The 27,873-nt window shown below is 49.0% G+C and overlaps 1 protein-coding gene across 1 annotated transcript; it reads right to left on the bottom strand.

Moving 5' to 3' along the window:
- rnf135 (ring finger protein 135) lies at window positions 1-27,873 on the bottom strand (the record flags this gene model as incomplete). Its single annotated transcript, XM_084318378.1, is given in 3 exon segments — window positions 1-219; window positions 222-450; window positions 27,794-27,873. Coding segments are annotated over 3 exon segments (528 nt in total), but the record flags the coding sequence as incomplete, so codon positions are not given.

Genomic DNA, 27,873 nt, shown 5'->3' with positions numbered 1-27,873 from the left:
TTAAAGAAAATCCAGCATCTGGGGGAAGGAAAGGGCATTCTGGTGCTTGAGTCCATAGAGCCAGAAAGCCGGCCGCACTGGCTGGGAAAACACCTCCTGTACAAAGTACAGCCGATCCTGGCTGTCTGCGAGACTGTAAAACGACAGCGAGCCTCCCGTCACATCCACAGCCACTCTCACCAGACCGGTCCCCCCGTGTTTGAGGGGCTCCTCGAGTCGACATCACCGTGCCAGTAGCTCAGCCGCCCCCTGGACCACTCCAGGCACCAGGAGCTCGGGGTGCGTCCCAGCTGGTCCACCCGGCCAATACTGTTGTACGCCACGCCGACGGCCCAGCCCACGCTTCTCGAGCTGTCCAGGTCCCAGTAGTGGACTCCCTCGGATAGCTGCTGCTCCGCCAGCCACTGGCTGATGTCGAAGCAGTCTGCATGGTAGCCAGGGGCCTCCCTGCTATAAGATTAGGACCGATAGGTAGGATTAGAATAGAGACAATGATAGGTAGAGGTAACTATGGTTAGAATAGATACAATACATGAGTAATTTGAGAATAGATTAGAACAGATATGTATTGTATCTATTCTTCTAACCATACTTTACCTGAGTAATTAGAGAATAGATTAGAACAGATCGGTAAGTATGGTTAGAATAGATACAATACATGAGTAATTAGAAAATAGATTAGAACAGATGGTAAAGTATGGTTAGAAATAGATACAATACATGAGTAATTTGAGAATAGATTAGAACAGATGGTAAAGTATGGTTAGAATAGATACAATACATGAGTAATTAGAGAATAGATTACAACAGATGGTAAAGTATGGTTAGAATAGATACAATACATGAGTAATTAGAGAATAGATTAGAACAGATGGTAAAGTATGGTTAGAATAGATACAATACATGAGTAATTAGAGAATAGATTAGAACAGATAGGTAAAGTATGGTTAGAATAGATACAATACATGAGTAATTAGAGAATAGATTAGAACAGATAGGTAAAGTATGGTTAGAATAGATACAATACATGATTCATTTGAGAATAGATGAGAACAGATATGTAAAGTATGATTAGAATTAGGGATGTCCGATATTATCGGCCTACCGATATTATCGGCCGATATTGGCATTAAGATGTGATATCGGAAATTATCGGTATCGGTTTAAAAAATTAAAATAAAAAATGTCTTTACATTTATTTCACCTTTATTTACTCAGGCAAGCAAGTAAGAACAAATACTGATTTTATTTATTGTCAAAAGTATGCATAATGTTGTGTTAATTCCATGACAAGATATATGTAATGTTAATTACCTGAAATTATTCAGTTTTTGGGGGGGGGGGGGAACCCTGCATATATCGGTATCGGTTGATATCGGTATCGGAAATTAAGAGTTGGACAATATCGGTATAGGTAAAAAAGCATCCCTAATTAGAATAGATACAATATATGAGTAATTAGAGAATAGATTAGAACAGATGGTAAAGTATGGTTAGAATAGATACAATACATGAGTAATTAGAGAATAGATTAGAACAGATAGGTAAATATGGTTAGAATAGATACAATACATGATTAATTAGAAAATAGATTAGAACAGATATGTATTGTATCTATTCTAACCATACTTTACCTATCTATTCTAATCTAATCTCTAATTACTCATGTATTGTATCTATTCTAATTACATTTTCATAAGCAGCACTTGTGATAATTAAGAAGTCACAATTATCGCAGTCTCGTGAAAATCCAGTACAATGCAGGCTATACCATATCCACCTTGGTGACCACTCTGCGTTCTGTCCTAAAGTCAAGACGTCTGTGGCCAAGAGCTGGAGTGAAAGTGAGGGAGGTGAAGATTGCACCAGGGCCCCGTTCCCCGTACCTGGATAACTGAGTTAGCCGGATCATTTCCAGTCAAGCCTGACTTAAGCCGGACCTTCCCATTCCCCAACGCGCGATTGTCCAAATCACCATGACAACAGATCAAAAAGTTTGAGCCTGGTCGGGAGCAGGGTTAACTTCAGTTAGCCGGATGAACCATGGCCACGCCCCCGCAAAGAAATGACAGCTCGCTTCCTGAAATGATTCTCACAGTCTAGATCCCATTATACCATTCTGAATTATGTTTCTGTGCTTCGTTTTCCTAGAGGGGGCTTCTGAAATGTATAATAGAACTAAATGCTGATAATAAATCATATTGAGCCTATAGATTTACTTTGTCCTAAATAAAATAATGCACGTCATATACGGCGCTCGGAGTCGCGATACACGCTGCATGTGGTTATTTTAATAACGGCGCATTGCAAATGTGAATCCCGCGGGGATATTTTTAATGAATGAAACCTATCGGCCGTTTGGCTCTGATTAGTTTCATATATTCTCCGCTGTAGATTTGCTTAACGGAGCGCCCGGATTGTGTTTCATTCAAGCATAAAATTGAAGTGTCTATGCGTGGATTGTGGATTTTGTGTGATATTGTAACTGGGATTAAAATGTCTGATGAGATGCGCTGTTTGACGGATTTGAGAAATTGAATGAGCCGTTGACGTCACATTAATGCATTTGAGAATAAAGAGATAAAACTTCATTCAAAAGAAAAAATATTCTAAACACGGGTCTCTCCTCCATTAATGGATAAACAATGAATCTATCCCGTCTGGCACAGTGGCGCAGCGGTAGTGCTCAATCCTGGCAACCGGGCGACCGGTGTTCGAAACCCCGCGTTTCCAATATAATTTTTTGGAATATAATATTAATGATTATACGCAAAAGTAGCCTAGTTTTAAGTTAAAATATTATAAATCTACATGCATTGAGGATGTCATTCTTTATATAGCTCTCAACGTGCACCAAATTGAGTTATTCCTACATTGCAAAAAGAAGGAAAAGACTAGGATTCGAACCCAGGCCGTCTGCGTGAAAGTCAAAAGCAGAAACCGTTACACCACAGTGCAGATAAGTAAAAGATCCACCATACATCAATCAATGGGTAAGAGAGCCGTATCCTTATTCTGTATAACAGTTTAACGAATTATTTTCGCTAGCAAGATCTCATTTGATTATTCAATCCATAAACCTACTGCCAGCAGGCAAGTTTAAAGAAATATAATCTGATTGATTGAGGTAATGAGGGATTTAAAATTAGCCTATAGATAACGCATTTAACTTGTCGGCGAGGCGATTGAGCCGTACTGCAATCTGTTAATAAAGTTTTAAATCAATTAATCAATCAATGCCGTTAGAAAATCAGGATCTCTGCTATCGATACGTGCTGGCTTTTCAACTGAAGCGGCCGCGCGCACTTATCCTGGGTCTCAAGTCTGGTTCGAGTTAACGAGACTGAATCCACCTTCGAGGAACAGGAAAATCCCGGCTTCAAACATCGGGTTAATTTAATCTGGATAATGGGACTCTTGATCGACTTAGTTGAACCAGGTACGGGGAATAGGGCCCAGGCAATCAATCGTACACCATTGAAAGGTATGCACACCATCTAGTGGCCAAAATATGAATTGTAGTTTAATCAAATACAGTAGTAGTAAGTGTTAGCTAATTTATAATAGTATTGATCATTTAACCCTCACGAGTTTCACTACACCAAATAGCCCACAGTAGGCCTACATACGTGTTCTTTGTGTCCTCTGTGATAGTTGGGAGATTCCCAACTCCCGAGACAGTCTCTCACTCATAAGATTAGCGCCTGGAACTTCTGCACTGGCACAGGCACCATCAACGTGTGGGGCGTCATCCTATTATCAGACAAGATAAGAATTAAAAGTAATTTCAATCATGCGGCAATACAATATAAATATTATATGGCAATGTTATTGTAGCAAAAGTCCTAGCTGTAAAGTTTTGGAATGAAGGATCCAACACATTGATTACAGTTTGACTCTTTACTGAACGTTTCCAAGTTTACAGACACATTCCTGCTGTTATGGCTAGAACTAGCACAATGCGAATACTCCTGCTGCTTCTCTGTATCACAATAACAACCGCCCCCCCCCCCCCCCCCCCCCACAACCACCTCCAATGTACAGTTACTCACTGAACATTATGAACATAATGTCGACTCTGTGAACCACGGACATTACACTAGCGAGCCCAATAGAGCTTATGCTGCATCACTTGCAATTGTAATAACGTAGATAATGAAGAGTAAGAAACAAGTTATGATATATTACCTGTTCTTTTTCACGTGCATGACTGTCAGGAGGATCATTGCGGGTTGAAGTTGTATCAACAACATATTCCTTTGCCTCCGTGTAACAGTGGGAATTGACCTAAAACAGTGTGGCATTATATCTATGCAGAGACGCTATTTATTGAATGATCATAGACTTAGACCTATGTTTATAGTTACGTATTCTAGTATTATTCCGCACGCACACACCCATTATTATCATCACACTTTTGTTTCTTTAAAACTGTCATAATCTGCCCTTTGGACTCAGGAACTCTCTGAACAATTCCGAACATTACCCTCTGGCACCACCTTGTGGTTTATCGGGGAATGAACTCCTCCTGTCTACTGTGGCCTCAGTCCTTGTGTTGTTATGTTTACAATGTTTAATCCCTGCCTGACTCAAGACCTTGCTGCCTATTATTATGTGTCTCTATTAGCCCTGCCTGTTAGTCTAGTGTCCTTGTGTTAGTGTCTAGTCTTGTCTAGTCTCCCTTGTATTCTTGTGTCAGTATTCTTATCCTCTGTTCTCCAGCTGTTCCTGTTTAGCAATCACATGTTTAGTATTTAGGATCTCGCCCTCCCTGTTACCAGTGTTGCGCCATTGTTTGGTTATCCGGTCACAGTACCCTTCCGTGCTGTGTTATGTCTCCCCGGTGTTATCCTGTCGTGCTACTCTGCTTATCCTTCGTGAAAGCCTTGTTATTCTGTATTTCCCCTGTGAGTCCGTTCCTGCTTCCTAGCCACGTTTTCCAGCCCTGCTGAGGTTTTTGTTCCAGTGTTTTAAGTTCGGTTTTGTTTTGTACCCCTGTAACGTGTGCCTTGTTGACTTGCTCAGTAAAAGCCTGGTTATCTGCAACTTCGACTCGTGCTCGTCTCTCTCTCACCCATCATTGTCCTGCGCTTGAATCCTACCCACTTCTCCTAAACACCTCATTACAACAGAATGGCGCAACCACCCCAGGATTCAGCGGACAAAGGGAGAGACCAAGCGAGCGACATGCTGCTCACCATGGAGCGTTTCTTCGAGGGAGATTTCCGCTCTTCATCCTCGTTGGAAAGGATGCAGCTGCATGCGCTGCTCACCTGCGCAAGTGAGACGTGCAGCGCGGAGCAGGCTCCACTGCTCGCGGAATACGACCGGCAGCTGGGACTGTTGATTCGGACGCTCTGGCGCTCTGCCCCCAGCGAAGCCACGGCTTCCAGCACACCCTCTCCTGCAAGTAAGACCTCAGTAGCGCCGTCTGCTAGCGTAGCTCGCGCTGCGCCTAGGTCTCGGAGAGCTAGTAGTGCTAGAAAGGCTAGCTTAGCCTCACCTGCTAGACTACCAGTGGTTAGCACCTCAGCTAGTCCTACTAGCATAACCGCCACCGCTAGTATTACCCCTATAGCGGTTAGCATAGGCCCTGCAGCCTTTACCGCCCAGGAAGCTAGCACTAGCCCAGTAGCTAACACTGCTCCTTTAGTAGTTAGCGTAGGCCACGTGGCCCTCACTGCCCCGGCAGCTAGCACTAGCCCAGTAGCTAGTACTGCCTCCATAGCAGTTAGCATAGGCTCCGCAGGCCTCGCTGTCCAGGTAGCCAGCTCAGGCCCTATAGCAACCAGAGCCTCTAATGCTGGGACCGCTCTGTCGGCCGGCAAGGCCCCTGTGGTTAGCTTAGCTCCTGTAGCCAATGTAGCTTCGGCAGCTACCCCCTTAGCTCACCCCTCTAGCACAGGCCCTATAGCTAACAAAGCCTCTGATGCTGGGACCGCTCAGTCGGCCGGCAAGGCCCCTGTGGTTAGCTTAGCCCCTGTAGCCAATGTAGCTTTGGCAGCTACCCCCTTAGCTCACCCCTCTAGCACAGGCCCTATAGCTAACAAGGCCTCTGATGCTAGGACCGCCCCGTTGGCCGGCAAGGCCCCTGTGGTTAGCTTAGCCCCCGTAGCCAATGTAGCTTCGGCAGCTACCCCCTTAGCTCTCTCAACAAACACAGGCCCCATAGCTAACAAAGCCTCTAATGCTGGGACCGCCCCGCTGGCCGGCAAGGCCCCTGTGGTTAGCTTAGCCCCCGTAGCCATTGTAGCTTCGGCAGCTATCCCCTTAGCTCTCTCTGCTAACACAGCCCAGGCTACCAGCACTGCCGCTAGCCTAGCTCCCGTAGCTTGCACAGCTAGCAGAACCTCTGCCCCCACAGCTAAGTCAATTCAGTTTATTCTGTTAGGAGGCTCAGTGTAGGCTCGTTCTCTACCACTAGCTTACTCCATCCTGCTACTGCTAGCGAGGCTTCCGCAGCTGGCAGAACCTTTGGTGATAGAGCAGCCTCTGCAGTAGCTACCTACCTAGCTGCCCTCACGTGCACAGGCCCTATAGCTAACGTAGCCTCAGATGCTTGGACCGCCCCTTCGGCCAGCATGGCCTCCGTGGTTAGCACAGCCCCTTCCACTAGTGTATCCTCGGTAGCTACCGCCTCAGTCCAGTCCACTAGAGCCCCGCCTGCTAGCGTAGCACGCACTGCTAGCAAGTCTCAGGAGGCTAGCAAACCTAAGAAGACTACCTTAGCTCTTCCTGCTAGTGTACTCTCTACAGCTAGCAAATCCCCCACTGCTAGCAGACTCTCTGCAGCCAGTGCTGCTCCTGCACCTAGCTTAGCCCCTGCTAGCTTACTCTAGGAGGGTGACCAAACGTCCTCTTTTGCCCGGACATGTCCTCTTTTCACGCCCTGTCCGGGCCGTCCGGGGGGGGGTTTATAAATTCATGATAATGTCCGGCTTTCACGGACCGTTTGCATATACTTAAATTGACTGGCGCATTGCACAGAATACTACGGTAATCTGTTGCATGTGTGACGTAATCCCTGAGAAGCTTTGTGGGCGGCTCTACAACTACGCTCACAAACAGAGGAAGAGAAAGGATACACGCAGAGGGGACAGAGCGCACCGCAGCTCACGTTCACAATGCCAAAGAATGTACTTTTACAGATGAACTGCAGAAGAAATTCCAAATGTACCGACCCGTCAGAACAAATGGGAGGCGGAGTGCACCGTGTGCAAAGCTTGGACATGTGCAAGTTGAGAGTTTGTCTGCAAAGTTGACAGACTTATTTGTTAAACCCGGGAAAACAGAGGATGCTGTAAAGTAAATGCAGCGGAGGGAGGGTGCGTTTGCATTTCATACTCTGAAACATCACAATCTATGGATTGCACAAGTGCCTTGCTAAAAAAGGCATTTCCAGACTCTGACACTGCCAAAAAGTTCAGTAGTGCGCGCACTAAATCCGAAGCCAATTGTTATAGCGCCCCACTCGACTCGATTGATGTCGCACATGAAGCACTCAAATCAAACCACGGAGCAGTGAAAATATTCCCAATCATAATACAGTACTTTGACTGGAAGAGGGGTGGGCATGCAAACAAAATGAATCGAGGTTAAATACATCAAATGAGACAGCAGAAACCATTGCACAATATCTCATTGAAACATGGCAAGAAAAAAACGATTTGTCTGAAAAATATATTTGTTAACTGGATTTTCTATTTTCTATTATTTCATATATTTTGTTATTTATTGATCCTCCTCCCTGCTCATACCTGGCCTCTCCTAGAGAACCTCCTCCTCTGCACTCTACCGCTATATTGAGACAGATCATATTAAATGTGAGTTTGACCACAGGACTTCAACAATAATCAAGCAAAACTAGTGTGAAAAGATGCAAGTACATTTAATCTTAACAGTAGTGAAGAATAGAGGGCGGAGCTAGGCGATCATGGAGTAGACGTGTTTCACGTGAGCTCCCTTCTATCGTGCGAAATATACTTTTCTCCCCATTAGTCTTTATTTTATTTTTATTTGTTATTTGTCTGCTTGTTGAGTCGTCGAGTTTCAACTACTGTCGTCGACTTTTTTCAACTTTCTGCGATGTCGGTGGTGGAGACCAGATCCATGAGCACCCCAGCCGGCAAACTGCCACCGGGCCTAACCTCGCCGTCGCCCGGTATCAGTGAGATAAGCGAAGCTGTACTCTCGGTCATGACCAAACTCCATGCAGACTTTGAGACACGCTTCGCTGAAATACAAAGAAAAGTGCAGGCGGAATTTTTTGATAACCTTCATCGAGAGATGTCAGAGGAAATTAGGTTGGCGGTCGACCCGTTGAAAGACAAGATGGAGTCGCTGCACGTTGTCTCCTCGGCTAATGCTAACGAACTAGCCACGCTAACAGAGGTCTCACTACAAGGCGAGAGGATGGCGGGTCTGGAGACCGCCCTGCTGGCTAGGCAGGCTGAAGTTGCCAAACTACAGTCGGTAATTGTGGAAATGCAGTCCCGGGAGAGACGCTACAACATCAGGATTGTTGGTGTACCGGAGGGCAACGAGGGAGGCCGTCTCTCGGAGACCATGCCGGAATTGCTGCAGGAAATACTGGGGAAAGATGTCCTCCCCAGCCCTCCCGTATGTGAATCGGCCTACAGAGCGGGCAAGACCAGTCCTGGAGTGAACAAAGAGCCGAGGCCCATCATTGTCAAGCTGAACAGGCTTCAGCAGAGGGAGCTCATCATGCGGTCGGCCCGTGCCAGAAGGGGTAAACTAAGTCTTGGCGATCACAAAGTGGCCATTTTCAAAGACTTTACGCCGGAGGTTCAAGCACAGAGAGGCGAATACAAAGTGGTCATGTCCAGGCTATGGAAACTAGGCCTGAGGCCTACGCTATTCGCTCCCGCGAAATTATCTGTGCTGGGTAAGGACGATGATCGGCATTCATTTTGGTCGTTGGCTAAAGCGAAGGAATATCTCGGGGGGATAGCCGAGACTGTAGCTTGATATCTATGTCGGGTGAGTGACTTGGCGATGTGGGCCTGAATACATTGATGGGGCGGACTACTCACAAATGCTTGTTGTCATGCCCAGACATGCTAACTGTCCACTGCCCATCCAAACTAGCGGGGCATCCCAATGACTTCTGTTACTTGCTAATGCTGACCTCATGGTCGTACGTGTGTGTCGCCTCTATGAAAGCTAGGGAGCTAGCTGAACAATGTACAAAACAGATTCTAGCGTGCTAGCCGGATTCATCACTAGCTTACGCGCTAGCCTCGGGCTAGCTAGCAGGCTGTGTCTATCGCCCGCGCCGAGACATTCGAGACCCGTTAATGTTTACGTATTTTGGTTGTTGTTGCTGTTTAAGTGACATCGGTTTGCACAATTCAACGGTGATCGGGTCCTTAACTAACTTCTTGTATGCTTTTATTTTTATATCCAGGCTGTTTTGAGCTTTGGGCTCCAGTAGTAGAAGGTCGGTTGAATATATATATACAATATATGATAACAGGTTGTGTCAGGTATAGCTTATTACTATCCCCGGGTTAATGAAGGCGTTTAATTCTATTCTTACATAGGTTATGTCATTCCAGCCGTTGTGCCTGATCAGAGGGGCTGTTACATGCGTGCACTTTGACCATAACCCTTTTTTCCCTTTCTTCTTATTGTCGCTGTTTAAATGACATCTGTTTGCGCAATTTAACTGTGATCCGATCCTGCCTTAGACTATCTGCTGGTATGCTTTAATTTAATTTTGTTTTGAATTTTCCTTTATCCATTTATGCTATAACATTGCGACATTAATACGCAGACTCGGAAGTAGATGGTTACAGGGTTGATGTTGAGTTATTATATAATAATGGCTATTTTTTCCATTATAGTTGTCTCATGTTAGGGCCAAGGCTCACGGTGGTTTTCGACCGATATCTTTATTGAATTTAATTTAAATTTTTATTTGTGTTTATTGGACTAGTGGGGGTTTAATCAGGGGTTTATCTAGAGGGGGGTCGGAGTGGAGAGCGTCTTATTGGATCCATGACTCCAGTGGGAAATGATAGGAAGATGACCATCCTTAGTGGATGGGGCATAGGGAGGGGATTGGAGAGTGGGTATAGGAGGGTTAATAATAGGACGGGTGGGTTAGGGTTTAGAGTAGAAGGAGGGGGGGTTGTAACTGGGGTGGTATTTTTCTGTGTTTTATGTACTGTTGTCTTATATGTGTGTAATTGTTCCTCCTCTGAACTCCTGGGATTGACCGTCTGGGCCCGCCTGGATCAGCGCCTCTGTACTCAGCCTGGCTGCACTGGTATGTTCTCTACGCATTTAGACAAACTCGACCATGGCTAAATTGAATATTTTAATTTGGAATGCAGGGGGTCTTAACGCCCCACACAAGCGTGCCAGTGTCCTTTGGTTATTGAAGAGAAGAAATATTGACATTGCTCTCCTTAGTGAGACGCATTTATTGGTGGGTGATGTGTCAAGGCTAGCGAATCGACAATATCACGTTATCTCCTCATCCTCAGCCGATGATAAGACAAAAGGAGTCGTCATAGTTACAAGACGTAACCTTGATATCAAAGTCCTGGATGTGTGGTCGGACACGGAGGGAAGGATTACTATAGCAAAAGTTGAGTTCTCTCATAGGAAGATGGCAATAATTGTATGCCCCTAACACATTTGATTCAGCGTTTTATAATACAATCACGAAGAATATGTTGGAACTTACTGGATACGCTCTCATTGTGGGTGGCGATTTTAATGCGTGCTGGGATGCGGAGATGGATAGGTCCGGGTCCTCTGAAACAAGCGACCAAAAACGGTCCTCTAAGGCCCTCAGGATGTGGACACACACCTATGGCGCTTATCCAATCCCACCCTCAAGGATTACTCTCACCTGTCAGCCAGACACAAAACCTTCTCTCGAATAGACTATGCATTCGCGTCCCCTAATATGTTTGATAGTTTCGACGTCTCATTGGTTCCCCTGGCTCTCTCGGACCACAAGGGGATTTTCCTTGTGGCAACCTTTGGCAGGCTCTCCACGAGAGCTCCCAGGTGGCGTTTTAACTCAACCTTATTAAAGAACGATGATTTCTGTTCTGAGTTCAGGAGTAAACTAGCTGAATTCTTGCAGATCAATGTTGGCACGGTCGATGACACCAGGGTCCTATGGAACGCATTGAAATGATTTATCAGGGGTCATGTCACACTTTTCGCCTCCAATTTGCGTAAATCCCGGTCAAAAAAACTAGAAGGACTGGAAACATTATATGCGGACCTATACGCATCTTTGCAAACTAACTATAGTGAACGACTAAACACACAACGTAAGATAGTCAAGAAAGAAATAAACTCCATACTTAAACAACAGTCTGAGTTCTTGATACATAGGACAAGGCAAAATTACTACTTTAACGGCTCCAGGCCTAGCCATCTATTGGCAATGAAAATACGCTCGAATGATCATTTCTCGGATATCCCCTCGATCAAGACGCAACAGGGTACAGTCACTACTGATTCGAAAAATATCAACGACACTTTTAAAGAGTTTTACTCACAGTTATATAGCTCAGAGGTTAATCTCGACGACTCTAAATTTGAATCGTTCATTGGCGGGCTTGAGATACCCCACATTTCTGAGGAAGAGGCTAAGGAACTGGGGAAACCGATCACTCTTATGGAACTAAGGGAGACGATTGCTGAAATGCAGAGGGGTAAGGCACCAGGCTGGGATGGTATTCCACCCGAGGTGTATTTAGCTTTCTGGGACCAACTGGGTCCATTGATGCTCGATATGATCAATTACGCTATCGAACAAGGGGAGTTCTCAAGAGATGTCAACATGGCGTTGATTTCTTTACTTCTCAAGAAGGACAAAGATCCCAATGATTGTGGTAGCTATAGGCCCTTGAGTCTTCTCGGGGCCGATTTAAAAGTGTTTGCCAAGGTGCTGGCCCGCCGCCTGCAGAGATTTATGACGGTATTGGTACACTGCGATCAAACTGGTTTTATCCCGGGGCGCCTGGCTGCAGATAATCTTAGGAGGCTGTTGCATGTAGTCGATAACAGTAAAGACAATACAGCTCCGTCCACAGTTCTGTCTTTGGATGCCATGAAGGCGTTTGACAGACTAGAATGGTCATACCTGTGGAAGGTACTTGAGGTCATGGGTCTTGGAAAGAATTTTATTCATATGATTAAAGTCCTGTATGCCTCGCCGTCTGCAATGATACTGACAGGCAAAAACTGTTCCACACTTTTCCCAGTCTCCAGATCTCCTAGACAGGGTTGTCCTCTGAGCCCAGGACTATTCGCGCTTTCCCTCGAACCATTGGCCCAATTTATTAGGCAATCGGAGGACATCGTCCCCATAATGATCAATAATACACCACACAAAATTGCTCTCTATGCGGATGACCTACTGATTTTTATGGATGACCCTTCCCGGTCGGCCACAAAATTATTGGGAATAATCGACGACTTTGGTAAATTGTCAGGCTTTAAGATTAACTGGAACAAATCAGCCTGCCTACCTCTTAATGAGCTGGCCAAGGCGGTGCGACTACCAGCTGATATCCCCATAGTGGAACATTTTAAATACTTAGGCATAGAGATATTCCCCACGCTGAGTCAAACTACTAAGTACAACTTCACGGGTACTTATGATAAAATACGCCAGGATCTAGACAGATGGTTGTCCCTTCCTAACTCCTTGCAAGCCCGAGCTTCCATAATCAAAATGAACGTCCTGCCTAGGATACATTTTGTTAGCTCAATGCTCCCCCTGCCCCCTCCAATAGACCACTGGCGCAAGGTACAATCGATGGTATCTAAGTTTATCTGGAATAACAAACGCCCGAGAATCAAAAGAGCTACTACTCAACGTAGGAAACAAGATGGGGGCCTCGCAATCCCTGATTTTAAGCTTTATTTCTGGTCCTTTTCACTGAGACCTCTGATGTGCTGGCTAGACCCTGTAGATGCTGTATCTTGGCGCTCCTTAGAAGCGGCGGCGGTCTTACCGCTAAGATTGCAGGATGTGGTGTACTCCACTGTCCCTATTTCGAAATACCGACTGAGGTATGGACCGATCATAACTCACGTGATCCAGACGTGGCGTAATGTACAGAAGTCGTGTGGGGTTAAATGCCCATGGCACCTGGACTCTCCAATTTTTTATTACCAGCAATTACTTGTTGGGCACAAGCCGGTTAATATTCCTCAATGGCAAAGGAGGGGGGTTCATACTCTGGAGGATATTTATGATAGGAACGGCCTCCGTGCGTTTCAGGACTTAAGAGAATTGTATGATCTTCCCGGCGAGTCCTTCTTTCTTTACCTTCAACTAAGGTCAGCGCTGAGGGCGCATGGCGTGCCGTGGGCTCAAGCTTTGCAACCACACCCCTTCCTCAGGCTCATAGTGGACAGGACGACCTCCAGAGGGTTTGTCTCAGACTTTTATACGCTCTTAATTCAGTCCACGTATAAAAATTTATCATTGGATACAATCTGGCGTGTGGATATCCCGGAGTTGGACCCCGAGTTTGACTGGGATGATGTTTGGGCAAATGTGGCATTGTCTTCCCGCAACCCCAATCACCAGCAAATTAATTTTAATTATATTCATAGGACCTATCTTACACCTAGGAAGCTATTTGCTATGGGACTGATAACCGACTCTCGGTGCACTTTGTGCTCTCAAAAGGCCACTGGCACTTATATGCATATGTATTGGGATTGCCCACCAGTGGCCCGCTTCTGGAGGTCAATAGCGGACAAACTTTCAGATCTGTGTGGCTTAACTATCCCATTCACAGCTGTTACGCTACTCCTGAACGATATAACAACACTACCCGCGTCCGTACAACTGAAAAGGGTTGTCCTAGCGGGCGTCTTAGCGGCGAAGAAGCTAATAGCAATGAGATGGAAGGAGCCTGAGAAGCTCACAGTGATTAACTGGTCCCTAACACTGTTGGATGTGATTTATCTTGAGATATCCACGGCGCGGGTGATTGGGGTGGGGCAGGCTGGGATTGACCTATGGTTCGCAGCAGCTGAGAAGGTCAGGACCGCCGTGTGCGGCTGAGCGGGGTTGGGGTGCTTGTTCGGGGGAGTCCGGCGGTCTCGTGGGAGGGGGAGGAGGAAATGTCTTGTCTGTCTTGTCTTTTGTGATGTCTTGAATTTAACTAGGGATTTTATTGGGGGGCAGCTATTTAGCTGGTTCTTCGCTATTTGGTCATCTATTAGATAGTACCCCTGGAATTTTGAATTTAAAATTTAAAAAGGTTGAACTCTGTTTTCTTTCTTTTTGTCTTTATAATTTATAAATTGTTATATTCTGTATTATTATTGTTTTTGTTATTTTCCTGTGAAGTTCTGTGTATTGTGATTGTGATTAATGTGTTGTCTTGTTTCATGTAAGTAATAATAAATAAAAAAATTGATAAAAAAAAAATATTTTTTTATTTATTTTTGTCCAGTAAGACTTGAAAAGAGAGCTATTATTTTGTTACAGGTTGATTTTTAAGTTATTATTGTGCCATTGAGATTTGTCTAGGCATAATCAAGCATGCTGATTGTTGAGTAACTTTGGTTTGGTGTGTCTTTGGTTATAGAGAGATATTGTTGTGTTATATACAGTAAAATAATACTTGTATATCTGTAACTGAGGGGTACAATTCCCTGACTGTATTGATAAGTATGGTATCATTAAACCACTACCGCTTTATGTACTTTAATTACTGGCCATACAGTACACGATATATGAATATGATGAACACTTCCCACAATGAAATCGGTTCCAAACAAAGGTATAATCAAGTATTTAATGGAGCAAAAGGTACATAGGATACTTTACATTATTCTTTGAATGCACTTGTAAGGCAAAGGAATATGCGTAGGCAAATCAATACTGAATGTCCATTCTCTGGTTACGCAGGAGGTAATTATACAACCTGAATCTTAGGGAATTATATCTATGGTACACTAGTAATATAGCGGGAGATACTGGAAGGGTTCCCCCTGGTTGTAAGCCAGCAGGGTAGAAGATCTGTCGGTAGTAGAACGTCTGGTCAACGATGACTAAGGAGACTTCAGGTACAGAAGCCGGTGCAATAGCCTCTTGATCCACAGACGAATACAGCTTGGTTCTCTTGTAGACTGTAGCTCCACAGTGAAGAAAGCTAGTCGGCCTCAGGCTCTCTGAGGCGCCGACTCGACTTGACTCCTCGCGGGGTAAATCCAACACGTGCAGGCGTCGGCGATTATCCGCTCCATAAATCACAGGACCAAAGCAAATATATTCCAGCCGCAAAGGGCTATGTAGTCGTCGGGTAGATTAATCCAGTGTACATGTCCATACGGTTCTCGTCTAGGTCTCCTAGGGTGAAAGCGCCATGTGGTCAGCCCAGCCTGGATAAGAACTCTAGCTAATACGAGGAAGCGTTGGAGATGCTGGTCACTGTAGAACTTTAACCGCACGATACACTATACACAAATAGACTATTAATGACTTAATAGAAATATGTCGCACTCGACGGTATAGCGCCAAACTCTGACAATTCAGTTATTAATTTGCACGCGGTCTCAATGCTCTATTCTGGGGCCAAACAGGCCATACTTCACCGCACGTTGTATCGTGGGTGAGGCTTCAACTTATTGGTAACATACTAAGGCTAAGAAGGCAAGAGGGTAAGAGGGTAAGGGGCTTCTATATTCACCTGCGCCGTATTTATACGCACGGTGAACAAACTAGTTCCAATCTCATTTCTGTCGCGTATCCCTGGGCAAGGCCGGGCATGTCCAGACACGTCTTGACGGTGACTTTGAACCTGACTCCGGAGGCCGGTCCCTGGCGCCGGTGGACCGCTGTCCAATAGGAGAATGGAATATTATGGTCTGGGCTAAAGGGATATTCCGTGTATATGTACAAGGAATATACAGGGGATATCAAACGATATACAAATACTATGCAATATATATCAATAAATAAATATATATATTCGGTTGAATCTGATCCTTTGTAACAGCCGCCCCCTAATTAGTCCCACCTAATTAGCTAAGCAGAGACAGATTAACCGCACTGTCCACTACTCAATGTCTGTTGTGAGGGGTCGGTCAGTTCACAAAGTCATGGGGTCATGGTCGTCATCGATGGTATCGGGGAGCCTTGGCAGTTCTATTAGCCTCGCCACGGGTCGGGTGTAGATCCGCCCTTGGACGAGCACTTCGGTTGCTCGGACCTTTCCGTCGGCACCGGTGATCACTTTGCTTACGCGGCCAGCCGGCCACATAGCTCGGGGTAGTGACTGGTCGATAATCATGACGACTGTTCCTTCTGTCAAATTGTCTCTCTCTTTCACCCATTTCTGGCGGGTCTCTAGAGACGGTAGATAGTGGAGTAGGAAGCTGTTCCAAAACTTGTCAGCCAATACTTGACTGTACCTCCACATTCTTCGGCCGTTCGCTTCTTCAGGCCTGTACATTGTCTGTGGTAGCGCGGGGTCCAGCCGCCCCATCAAGAGTGTGTTGGGGGTGACTGGGTCGACATCTGCTACATCACTTGAGACGTAACCGAGGGGCTTTGAGTTCAATACTCCCTCGATCTCCGTGAGGACTGTCATTAGGACTTCTTCCGCCACGGTCTGGGCCCCAAGCACGGCGTACAGGGCTGTCTTTATTGAACGTACTTCTCGTTCCCAAGTTCCACCGAAGTGAGGTGCGTTCGGGGGATTAAACTGGAAGTCAATCTGGTATGGAGCGAGGTGGGTCTTAAGTTCTGGGCCCATAGCTTGGAAGCTCTCTCTCAGCTCTCTTTCTCCGCCTTTGAAGTTTGTCCCGTGATCAGACAACAATATAGACGGTTTACCTTTCCGCGATGTGAATCTTCGGAAGGCCATAAGGAATGAGTCTGTGCTCATGGTTGGAAGGAGTTCTATATGCATCGCTCGGGTGGTCATGCATTTGAATACAATACCCCACCGCTTCTCGGTTCCTCTTCCTTTCTTTATATACAGCGGGCCGAAACAGTCCATACCGGTGGAGTGAAAAGGCTTGTCGCCGAGTCGGAGGCGACAGGGAGGTAGGTCAGCCATCCGGGGTATACTGGGCTGCGCTCGCCACTTACGACAGTCTAGACAGGTTCGCTGGAAGCGCCGCACTGCTTCTCTCCCTTGCAGTATCCAATAACGACGTCTGATCTCCGCGAAGACTCTCTCTGCCCCGGCGTGATGCACATCCTCGTCGTATTTCTTTATGATCAGCTCTGTGACCTTGTGTCGGCTGTTTAAGACTATCGGGTACTTGACGTCATCTGGTAAGTCTGGAGCTCTCCGCAGACGACCACCCACTCTGATGAGACCATGGGCGTCGCTCTCGGGGGCTAGGTGGAGCAGTCTGCTGTCTGATGGGACGGGCTTTGCTCCCTGTAGACAGTCTAGCTCATCGGGGAACGAGTCTCTCTGGGCTCGTTGTAGTAGAAGAAGTTCCGCTTCTTCGTAGTCAGCTGCAGTAATGTCAGTAGTGAGCTGAACCTCTGGGTGGTGCCACAGGAATGTCTTTAGCTGCGCACTCTCTAGGGTGAGGCAATCGTCTATGTCGGGGTCTGTGGAGACGAGTGTGTTCAATCCACAGAACATAGATTTCTTGTTTTCTGCCTCCTCTTTACTCGCTTCCCGTGGGGTGGGTGTAGGCCACTCTTCTTCCGGGAGCTTAAGGAACTCTGGCCCGTCACTGTATAGGTTGTGACGGGTGAGGTCATCCAGGGACATTCCCCGGGTGATGACGTCAGCTGGGTTGTGTTTTGTGTCCACATACCTCCAGCTTGCTACTTCTGTTAAATCTTGAATCTCTGTGACTCTGACTCCCACGAAGACCTTGTATCTGCACGAATCAGACCGGATCCATGTGAGTACTGTCGTGGAGTCTGACCACAAGATTGTTCTTTGCACCGGAATGGTGAGTTCACGTTGGATTAACGTGGCGAGTTGCGCTCCTGCTAGGGCTGTGCAGAGCTCTAGACGCGGGATAGATTGTTGCTTTCGTGGGGCTATTCTTGAGCGGGCCAGGATGAAAGCAGTATGTATTTCTCCTCCCTCCTCTCGGGCACGCAAGTAGGCCACCGAACCGTAGCCTACTTCGGAGGCGTCGCTGAAGACGTGCAGGTCCATCTGGCACGTCTCCGGCCTCACTGTGGGTGGGAAGTAGCTGCGGCGTATGTTAACACCTGGGAGTGAGCTGAGTTCCATCTCCCACTCTCTCCATGTGGATGCAAGGTGTTCGGGTATGGGGTCGTCCCAGCCCTGGTCCTTGTCCCATAACGCTCTTACAATCATCTTTGCCCTGGTGGTGTAAGGTAGAATACATCCCAACGGGTCATATTGTCTGGCGAGTGTTCTGTATACACTCCGTCTGGTGGTCGGTAGTGCAGTCGACCTTCCCTGCTCCTTGGTCAGGGGTGTGTGTTTATAATGGAGCGAGTCTGTTTTGAAGCGCCAGACTAGTCCTAATGTCATTTCTTGGGCTTCTCCTGGGATGGTCGCCATCCAGGTCTCGCTGCTTGCTGCCTTGTCCTCGGGGGAGAGGCTGCGCAATACTTGCGGGTCGCTGCTGGCCCACTGCCTGAGATCAAAGCCGCCTTTGATCAGGGAGGCGCGGAGCTTGAGTAGAAGGGCCTCGGCTTCTTCTGGCGTCGAGACGCTTTGCAGACAGTTGTCCACGTAGAAACTATTTTCTACACTTTTTCGGACCTCTTCATCAGCTGCTGGGTCCTCTGCGACGTGTTTTTGCAGTGCAAACGTAGCACAGCATGGGCTGCATGTGGTTCCGAAAGGGAGGACTTCCCATTGATAGATGGCTGGTTGCTCATCCCCGATCCTCTCTCTCCATAGGAACCGCAGCAGGGGCTTGTCCTCCTCCACTAGTCTCACCTGCAGGAACATCCCTTTGATGTCGCCGCTGATGGCCACCTTGTCCTGGCGGAAACGTAGTAACACGCCTAGTAGGGAGGGGCCGAGTGTTGGGCCGGGCAAGAGCTCTTTATTCAGATTTTGTGATCCGATCTGGTAGCTGCAGTTGAACACAATACGATCCTTGCCGTTGTGGTGGACTTGTGGTGCGGCACGTACCATGATTCGATCGTCTGATCGGCCTCTTTAATGTCAATTTTCTTTATGTGTCCCGCTGTGATTAGCTTGTTAATCTCAGCGCGGTACACAGTCTCTTGAGCGGGGTCTCTGGCTAGGCGCCGCTCTGTGTTCAATAGATACCGCTCCGTCGCTTCTTTTGGGGCGTGGAAGGTGGGCATACCCTCTCGCCTCAGGAGTGGAGTTGCGTATCTCATCACTCCGTTGACTTTGACTCTCTTTGTCCCTTGCTCGAGGAGTGCTATAGCGTAAATGTCTTCCTTGGAACGAATGTCTTTCTTTTCGTTCTTAAAGGGCATTGTCTCTAGTGTCCATAGCCTCTCGACATGCTGTAGGAGGGTGGTGTCTTCTTCTGTCACTCTGGAGTGGAGGCAGCTAGTGGCTGCTGTTCGGTTAAGAGACTTAGCGAGGGGGCCTTGTAATGTCCATCCTAGGCGGGTCTCGACTGCTGCAGGACAGCCTCTGGGCCCTGTGTGGACCCGGTCTATCGGGACTATGAGGTCTGCATGGTCGGAGCCTATCAGCAGGGTCGGGGTGGCACCGTCTATGAGCGGGATAGGTAGTTGACGCAGGTGCACATATTTATTCATCAGCTTGGCGATGGGGTAGGTGTACTGCGACAGGCCTATTTCTTGGCTGGTGAAAGCATTAGTAATCCTATACCGTCTCTCTGGCTGCCCGCTTGCTGCGATAGTGAAGGAGACATTCTCGCCCTTTATCGTCTTTAGATCTCTTCTTATTGTCCGAATCGTCATCTGGTTTTCGCTCCCCCGCAGCCCCAGCTGGGCCGCAGCGGATGCGAGGAGAAGGGTCTTCTCTGACCCGTCGTCAAGGACGGCGTAAGTGTCCATGACCTTGTCTTGGTAACTCAGTGTTACGCGGACCACCTTTAAGAGCACTCGGGCGCCCCCGCTGCTGGCGGGGTCAATGTACATAACACTTGCCTTTGTGCTGCTTGAGGGTGCAGGCTTTCTTCTGTTACTGTCGTGTAGGACATCTAGGTGGGCTCCGTCACACCGACTACACCTCTTCTTTAAGCGGCAATCGGCTGCCATGTGACTGCGCGCACATCGGTAACAGCGTCGGTTGGACTTTATCCATTGACTAACCTCGTCGGCGGTCATCTTCTTGAACGTGTCACATTGTGACAACCAGTGTTCTTTTTCGCAGTACGGGCACACCATCTTCCACTTCTCTTTCATCGAGGGGGTACTGTGGTTCTTGCTGCTCGGTACTGATTCTGATTGGTGCATGACGGTCACCAATCTTCGGCCATCGTTTGCTCTCCTAGGTCCCTCTCTGGAGCTTGGGGTGCTCCGCATGAACGTATCCAACCGTAGGCTGTTGACTTCTCTCGCCAGGAAGTCGGCTAGGTCTAGGAGGGATGGCTCGGGACCGTTAGGATCACGGTGGTCTCTTTGCCGCCTGAAGCGCTCTTGTCGGGCGGGCGGAAGCTTCTCTAAAATCCTCTTGACATTAGAGTTTGCGTACAGCTCGTGCATACCCTTTTCTCTTTGCGCCCCCAGCATCCCTACCAGGGATTGTACCTTGATAGACAGGTCATCTAGTGAGCGATTGTCTGTGGCTGGGGGTAGGCGGTCAATATGCCTTATCTCTTGTATTACGTAATCCCATATGCGTCCATATCTTTGGTCGAGTGCTGCTAGAGCCGCTGTGTATGGGGTAGTAGAGGTGGCATAGGCCAGCGCTATATTGTGCGCTCGGGGCACCTTGAGGTGCTTCAGTAGGATAGCATACTTGTACGGTTCGTCAGCTACATCGGACATCATTGTCTCTAAGCACATTCGTAGCTCCGTGTACTGTGCTCTGTTCTCGTGGGTGAAGTCCGGAAACGTCGGTGTGCCAATGTATGATGCCATGGATGGCTGGCACATCAGTGAGCGTTGGAAGAGAGGCCTCCTAGGCGAGTCTCCTCTTACGCCTCTTGGTGGGCTGGTACCTGCTGGGTACCATGGCCCGCGTATCCAGGTGCTATTCCTCGGGGCTGGTCGTGCGTCAAGCTCACCCGTGAATTGAGTCGGGGGTCTGTAGCACAGAGCCGCGGGGGTAGAGCCTGGGCTGTACTGGACCTCCTGGTCCTGTGGAGTTCTGTGCTGCTGTCGGGCTTGACTCTCCTCCTCTCCCTCTTCTTCTTGCTCTGGCAGGTCCTCTAGATCCTGTAGTCGTCTATTTAGCCTCTCCGCGGTGTAGACCGTTTCTTCCTTGTAGCTGGTCCTCGCGTGGACCGGTCGGGGAAGGAGTTCGGAGGGGGGTATAGGCTCTCTCTGGTGGTCGGGCTCAGGGTCGCTTGATCGGGTAGGGGAGGGTGCCCTTGACCCGTGTCTTGACGAGGCCCTGGAACCCCGTGCGGAGGGAGGGGGTGTCGCCCTGGCGATCAGCTGCTCCATTATCTGCGCTTGTAATCGGTCGCGCTCGGCTTCGCGCTTGGTGAGAGCGAGGTCGCGCTCCGCTTCTCTTTGGGCACCGGCAGCGGCGCGCTGGGCTTCGGCGGCGGCGCGCTCTGCTTCTCTTTGGGCACCGGCAGCGGCGCGCTGGGCTTCGGCGGCGGCGCGCTCTGCTTCGGCGGCGGCGCGCTCTGCTTCGGCCCGGTCTCTTACCATATTCTCTTCCGTTTGAAGGCGTCTAATCTCTAGACGTATACGATCTTCGTCGCTCCGTTGCTGCGCTTGAAGGCGTTCTCTTTCCATGGAAGAATGTTCGCGCTCGCTAAGCATCTGTGCTTGGAGTCGATCGCGCTCTGTAGAGGCTGCTAGGCTGGCGAGGAATGCCTGTGCCAGCATCTTGTCCGCCCCGCTGGGGGAAGACGCTGGTTGAGGTGATCCGCTCCTGGCAGTACTCGTTGGAGATCTGTTCTCCTGTGGCGAGTCCTGGAGATCCATCTCCGGGGTGCTCTCCTCTTCTTGTAGCGGGTAAAGTTCCATCCCTGGAGAGCTGTCTTTATCCTGGAGCTCTCCGGGGACTACTTCTTCGGTCTTGGCGGGGGGTAAAGTCGTGTCAGGTCCCTCCTGGTCCCTACCGTGAGCTTGGTCAGTTACGTTAGAACCCACTAGGGCCTCTATTGGCGGGGTAACCTGGGCGATAGGGTCGGACATAATTTTACTATCTACTTTTTCCGCGTTTACCGTCTGTAGAAGGCTAGGTAGTATACTGGCAACGTAATCCTCTAAGTACTGAGGTGTCTGCCGTCTACGCTGCGGGCGATCTACTTTAGGAGAACCGTTTTGTGGAGTGTTCATCATAGGCCATGTCAATATTAATACCACTATATTAATATTACACTAGTTACCCTCCGGCTCGAAGGACCAATTGTAACTGAGGGGTACAATTCCCTGACTGTATTGATAAGTATGGTATCATTAAACCACTACCGCTTTATGTACTTTAATTACTGGCCATACAGTACACGATATATGAATATGATGAACACTTCCCACAATGAAATCGGTTCCAAACAAAGGTATAATCAAGTATTTAATGGAGCAAAAGGTACATAGGATACTTTACATTATTCTTTGAATGCACTTGTAAGGCAAAGGAATATGCGTAGGCAAATCAATACTGAATGTCCATTCTCTGGTTTACGCAGGAGGTAATTATACAACCTGAATCTTAGGGAATTATATCTATGGTACACTAGTAATATAGCGGGAGATACTGGAAGGGTTCCCCCTGGTTGTAAGCCAGCAGGGTAGAAGATCTGTCGGTAGTAGAACGTCTGGTCAACGATGACTAAGGAGACTTCAGGTACAGAAGCCGGTGCAATAGCCTCTTGATCCACAGACGAATACAGCTTGGTTCTCTTGTAGACTGTAGCTCCACAGTGAAGAAAGCTAGTCGGCCTCAGGCTCTCTGAGGCGCCGACTCGACTTGACTCCTCGCGGGGTAAATCCAACACGTGCAGGCGTCGGCGATTATCCGCTCCATAAATCACAGGACCAAAGCAAATATATTCCAGCCGCAAAGGGCTATGTAGTCGTCGGGGAGATTAATCCAGTGTACATGTCCATACGGTTCTCGTCTAGGTCTCCTAGGGTGAAAGCGCCATGTGGTCAGCCCAGCCTGGATAAGAACTCTAGCTAATACGAGGAAGCGTTGGAGATGCTGGTCACTGTAGAACTTTAACCGCACGATACACTATACACAAATAGACTATTAATGACTTAATAGAAATATGTCGCACTCGACGGTATAGCGCCAAACTCTGACAATTCAGTTATTAATTCGCACGCGGTCTCAATGCTCTATTCTGGGGCCAAACAGGCCATACTTCACCGCACGTTGTATCGTGGGTGAGGCTTCAACTTATTGGTAACATACTAAGGCTAAGAAGGCAAGAGGGTAAGAGGGTAAGGGGCTTCTATATTCACCTGCGCCGTATTTATACGCACGGTGAACAAACTAGTTCCAATCTCATTTCTGTCGCGTATCCCTGGGCAAGGCCGGGCATGTCCAGACACGTCTTGACGGTGACTTTGAACCTGACTCCGGAGGCCGGTCCCTGGCGCCGGTGGACCGCTGTCCAATAGGAGAATGGAATATTATGGTCTGGGCTAAAGGGATATTCCGTGTATATGTACAAGGAATATACAGGGGATATCAAACGATATACAAATACTATGCAATATATATCAATAAATAAATATATATATATTCGGTTTAATCTGATCCTTTGTAACAATATCCATAGAGAGGAGGCATACTTTAAATATATTAAAACAATAATGCATCTTTGAGTAAACGTTGAGTATCATCAGGTATGCGTTGCTCATGGGACGGGGGTTGCACACCGTGCAACCAGTCTGTGAGCAGAAGCACGCACATGCACGCACATGCACGGATGTGCACACAGGAATGTGCTGCACTCGACTGATGAGCCAACTCGCTAAGTACTACTTTGCATAACAATATGGCCGGCCGTCAGGTGTGTTCAAATACGTTCTCAGATACATTCACACAAAACTTGTGAATGAAATGGGTTACATTCCATTCGTAGAGGCAATTAGGCACGGTCTTTAGTCTGTGCTATGCGAGGGAACATCTATGCGCATGCGCGGGAGCGTGCGCACACGGCGTTATTAAAACATAGTGCAACCAGTCGTCCCATGAGCAACGCATGCCTGAGTATCATTAAGTATCTCGAGGCTGGGGGGACATGTCCTCTTTTTTGGAAATCAAAATATGGTCACCCTAGCTTACTCCAGATCGCCTATGTAGCCTCTGTAGCTGGCGCCTTAGCTCTTCCTGCTAGTGTACCCTCTACAGCTAGCAAATCCCCCACTACTAGCAGACTCTCTGCAGCTAGTACTGCTCCTGCACTTAGCTTAGCCCCTGCTAACTTACTCCAGATTGCCTATGTAGCCTCTACTACCAGCATGTCTCCCACTGCTAGGACTGCCCCTTCAGCTAGCAAGGTCAGTTTCCCCACTGCTAGGACTGCCCCTTCAGCTAGCACGGTCAGTTTCCCCACTGCTAGGACTGCCCCTTCAGCTAGCAAGGTCAGTTTCCCCACTGCTAGGACTGCCCCTTCAGCTAGCAAGGTCAGTTTCCCTGGAGCCGCCCCGTCGGTTAACCCCACAGTCTCGTCCGCTAGAGCCCCTGCTGCTAGCACCTCAGTCTCGTCCGCTAGAGCCCCTGCTGCTAGCACCTCAGTCTCGTCCGCTAGAGCCCCTGCTGCTAGCACCTCAGTCTCGTCCGCTAAAGCCCCTGCTGCTAGCCTCTTAGTCCTGTCCGCTAGAGCTCCTGCTGCTAGCGTTTCGGTCCCATCTGCTAGGGTTCCTACGCCTAGTCCCTCAGTTCCGCACGCTAGAGTTCCTACTGCTAGCGCCTTAGCCCCGCCGGCTAGTGTAGCCCTAGCAGCTAGCACAGGTCCTGCAGCTAGCATTACCCAGGTAGCTAACTCAGTCTCTACTGCCAGTTTAGCCCCTGCTAAAGTGGCTCTAGCTGCCCCTGTTCCTCCGGCTCCCGGGAAGAGCCAGACGTCTGGTCCGGGTCGTGCCCCTGCTCCTGTCCCCGGGGAGTCTCCTGCCTCCGGCTCGTCATCTGGTCCCGGCTCGTCGTCTGGTCCCGGCTCTTTGTCTGGTCCCGGCTCCTTGTCTGGTCCCGGCTTGTCGTCTGGTCCTGGCTCGTCGTCTGGTCCCGGCTCCTCGTCTGGTCCCGGCTCCTTGTCTGGTCCCGGCTCCTCGTCTGGTCCCGGCTCCTCGTCTGGTCCTGGCTCTTCGTCTGGTCCCGGCTCCTCGTCTGGTCCCGGCTCCTCGTCTGGCCCAGCCCTGCGCCGTGGTCTACGCCGTGGTCAACGCCAAGGTCAACGCCGAGGTCCGCACCGAGGTCTACGCCAGGAGAGACCCCCGTCCGGGGTCCTGCACCCGGTCCCGAGATCTGCACCTGGAGTGTCGTCTGGCCCAGCCCTGCGCCGTGGTCTACGCCGTGGTCTACGCCGTGGTCTGCGCCGTGGTCAACGCCGAGGTCTGCACCGAGGTCTACGCCGGGAGGGACCCCCGTCCGGGGTCCTGCGCCCGGTCTCAAGATCTGCACCTGGAGTGTCCCCCGTCCGGCGTCCTGCTCCGGGGTTGTCGCCTTCGCCCCTCTTCTCCCGGCCCCCTGGTTCGTTCCTGAGGTCTGCATCTGGAGTGGCCCCTGTCCGGGGTCCTGCTCCGGGGTCTTCGCCTCCACCCCTCTTCTCCGGGCCCCTTGGTTCGGTCCCGAGGTCTGCACCTGGAGTGGCCCCCGTCCGGGGTCCTGCTCTGGAGTGGTCGCCCTCGCCCCTTTGTTCCGGGCCCCCTCACCCGGCCCCTGTCCCAGTGTCCGGCCTCCACCGTTGGGCTCCTGTCCCCGTCTCCAGCCCCCCTCACCGGGCCTCGTCCCCGTCTCCAGCCCCCTCACCGGTCCTCTGTCCCCCTCTCCAGTGCCCCTCTCCGGGCCTCTGTCCCTGTCTCCAGCCCCCCTCTCCGGGCCTCTGTCCCTGTCTCCAGCCCCCCTCACTGGGTCCTTGTCCCCGTCTCCAGCCCCCCTCACCGGGTTCCTGTCCCCGTCTCCAGCTCCCCTCATCGGTCCTCTGTCCCCGTCTCCAGCCCCCCTCTCTGGGCCTCTGTCCCTGTCTCCAGCCCCCCTCTCCGGGCCTCTGTCCCCCTCTCCAGTGCCCCTGGTCCCGTGCGCCCTTCTCCCGGCTCCCCTCTGGTCATGTTCCCCGGCCCCCCTGCTGCTGTGCCCCTCCTGGGTTATTTTCTCCGCCCTCCGACTCCAGTTTTCCGTGTCCTCGTCCCCAGTTTTTTCCGGGTTCTCGGCCCTTCGCCCTGCCTGTCCCTGGTCGGTCTTATGGGTAGTCTGGGAGCCTCCCCTTCGGGGGGGGTACTGTCATAATCTGCCCTTTGGACTCAGGAACTCTCTGAACAATTCCGAACATTACCCTCTGGCACCACCTTGTGGTTTATCGGGGAATGAACTCCTCCTGTCTACTGTGGCCTCAGTCCTTGTGTTGTTATGTTTACAATGTTTAATTCCTGCCTGGCTCAAGACCTTGCTGCCTATTATTATGTGTCTCTATTAGCCCTGCCTGTTAGTCTAGTGTCCTTGTGTTAGTGTCTAGTCTTGTCTAGTCTCCCTTGTATTCTTGTGTTAGTATTCTTATCCTCTGTTCCCCAGCTGTTCCTGTTTAGCAATCACGTGTTTAGTATTTAGGATCTCGCCCTCCCTGTTACCAGTGTTGCGCCATTGTTTGGTTATCCGGTCGCAGTACCCTTCCGTGCTGTGTTATGTCTCCCCGGTGTTATCCTGTCGTGCTACTCTGCTTATCCTTAGCCCTGCTGAGGTTTTTGTTCCTGTGTTTTAAGTTCGGTTTTGTTTTGTACCCCTGTAACGTGTGCCTTGTTGACTTGCTCAGTAAAAGCCTGATTATCTGCAACTTCGACTCGTGCTCGTCTCTCTCTCACCCATCATTGTCCTGCGCTTGAATCCTACCCACTTCTCCTAAACACCTCATTACAACAAAAACCTACCTCTTCGCTGGTGATATTTCCTTTACAAACGATTTATGATCGCTGACAGCTTTTACAATGTCACAAAGTGTCACACTCTTCTCAGTCTCATCCCTTTCGGAATAGGTCCTCTGCATGAGGGGCACTCGCTTGACTTGTGCCTGCTGTGTATACAAGGCAACACATACAGTAGCTGTGTCCACAGGTGAGGTAGCCCCTTCCGTGACTGCGATGTGCAAGCCACTTTTGTATCCGCAGTCACTCGCAGCTCCATAGCTCGCAGGCTAATTTGGACCACCAAGCACTGCTTATAAGCTCGGGTGGGTCCGAAATATATCAGATATAGCATTATTTCCGGCGTTGGGTGCATGATGCACATGCGCTATGATCACAGCGCAGGCGCACCAGGCAGCCAAATACGGAAATACACGGCTCGCTCTGTGAGTACCACTCGTTTTATAAAAATTATTTAAAATGTTTATTAGGAACTCCGAGCTTTCAGACCCCGGCGCAGCTGTGTGTGAACCCCTAATTGTACGCTGGGTACCTTTGAAATTCATATCTGATATATTTCTGACCCACCCCGAGCTTATAAGCAGTGCTTGGTGGTCCAAATTAGCCTGCGAGCTATGGAGCTGCAAGTGACTGCGGATTCAAAAGCCCCTGGCTTGCACATCACAGTCACGGAAGGGGCTACAGGTGAGGGTTACTGGATCAGTGAAATGTCCATGGCATATAGAACATTCGAGATA

This window comes from Notolepis coatsorum (assembly GCF_963971535.1).
Source record: "Notolepis coatsorum genome assembly, chromosome: 7".
Classification (NCBI taxonomy): domain Eukaryota; kingdom Metazoa; phylum Chordata; class Actinopteri; order Aulopiformes; family Paralepididae; genus Notolepis; species Notolepis coatsorum.
This window is presented reverse-complemented; position numbering and strand designations above follow the sequence as displayed.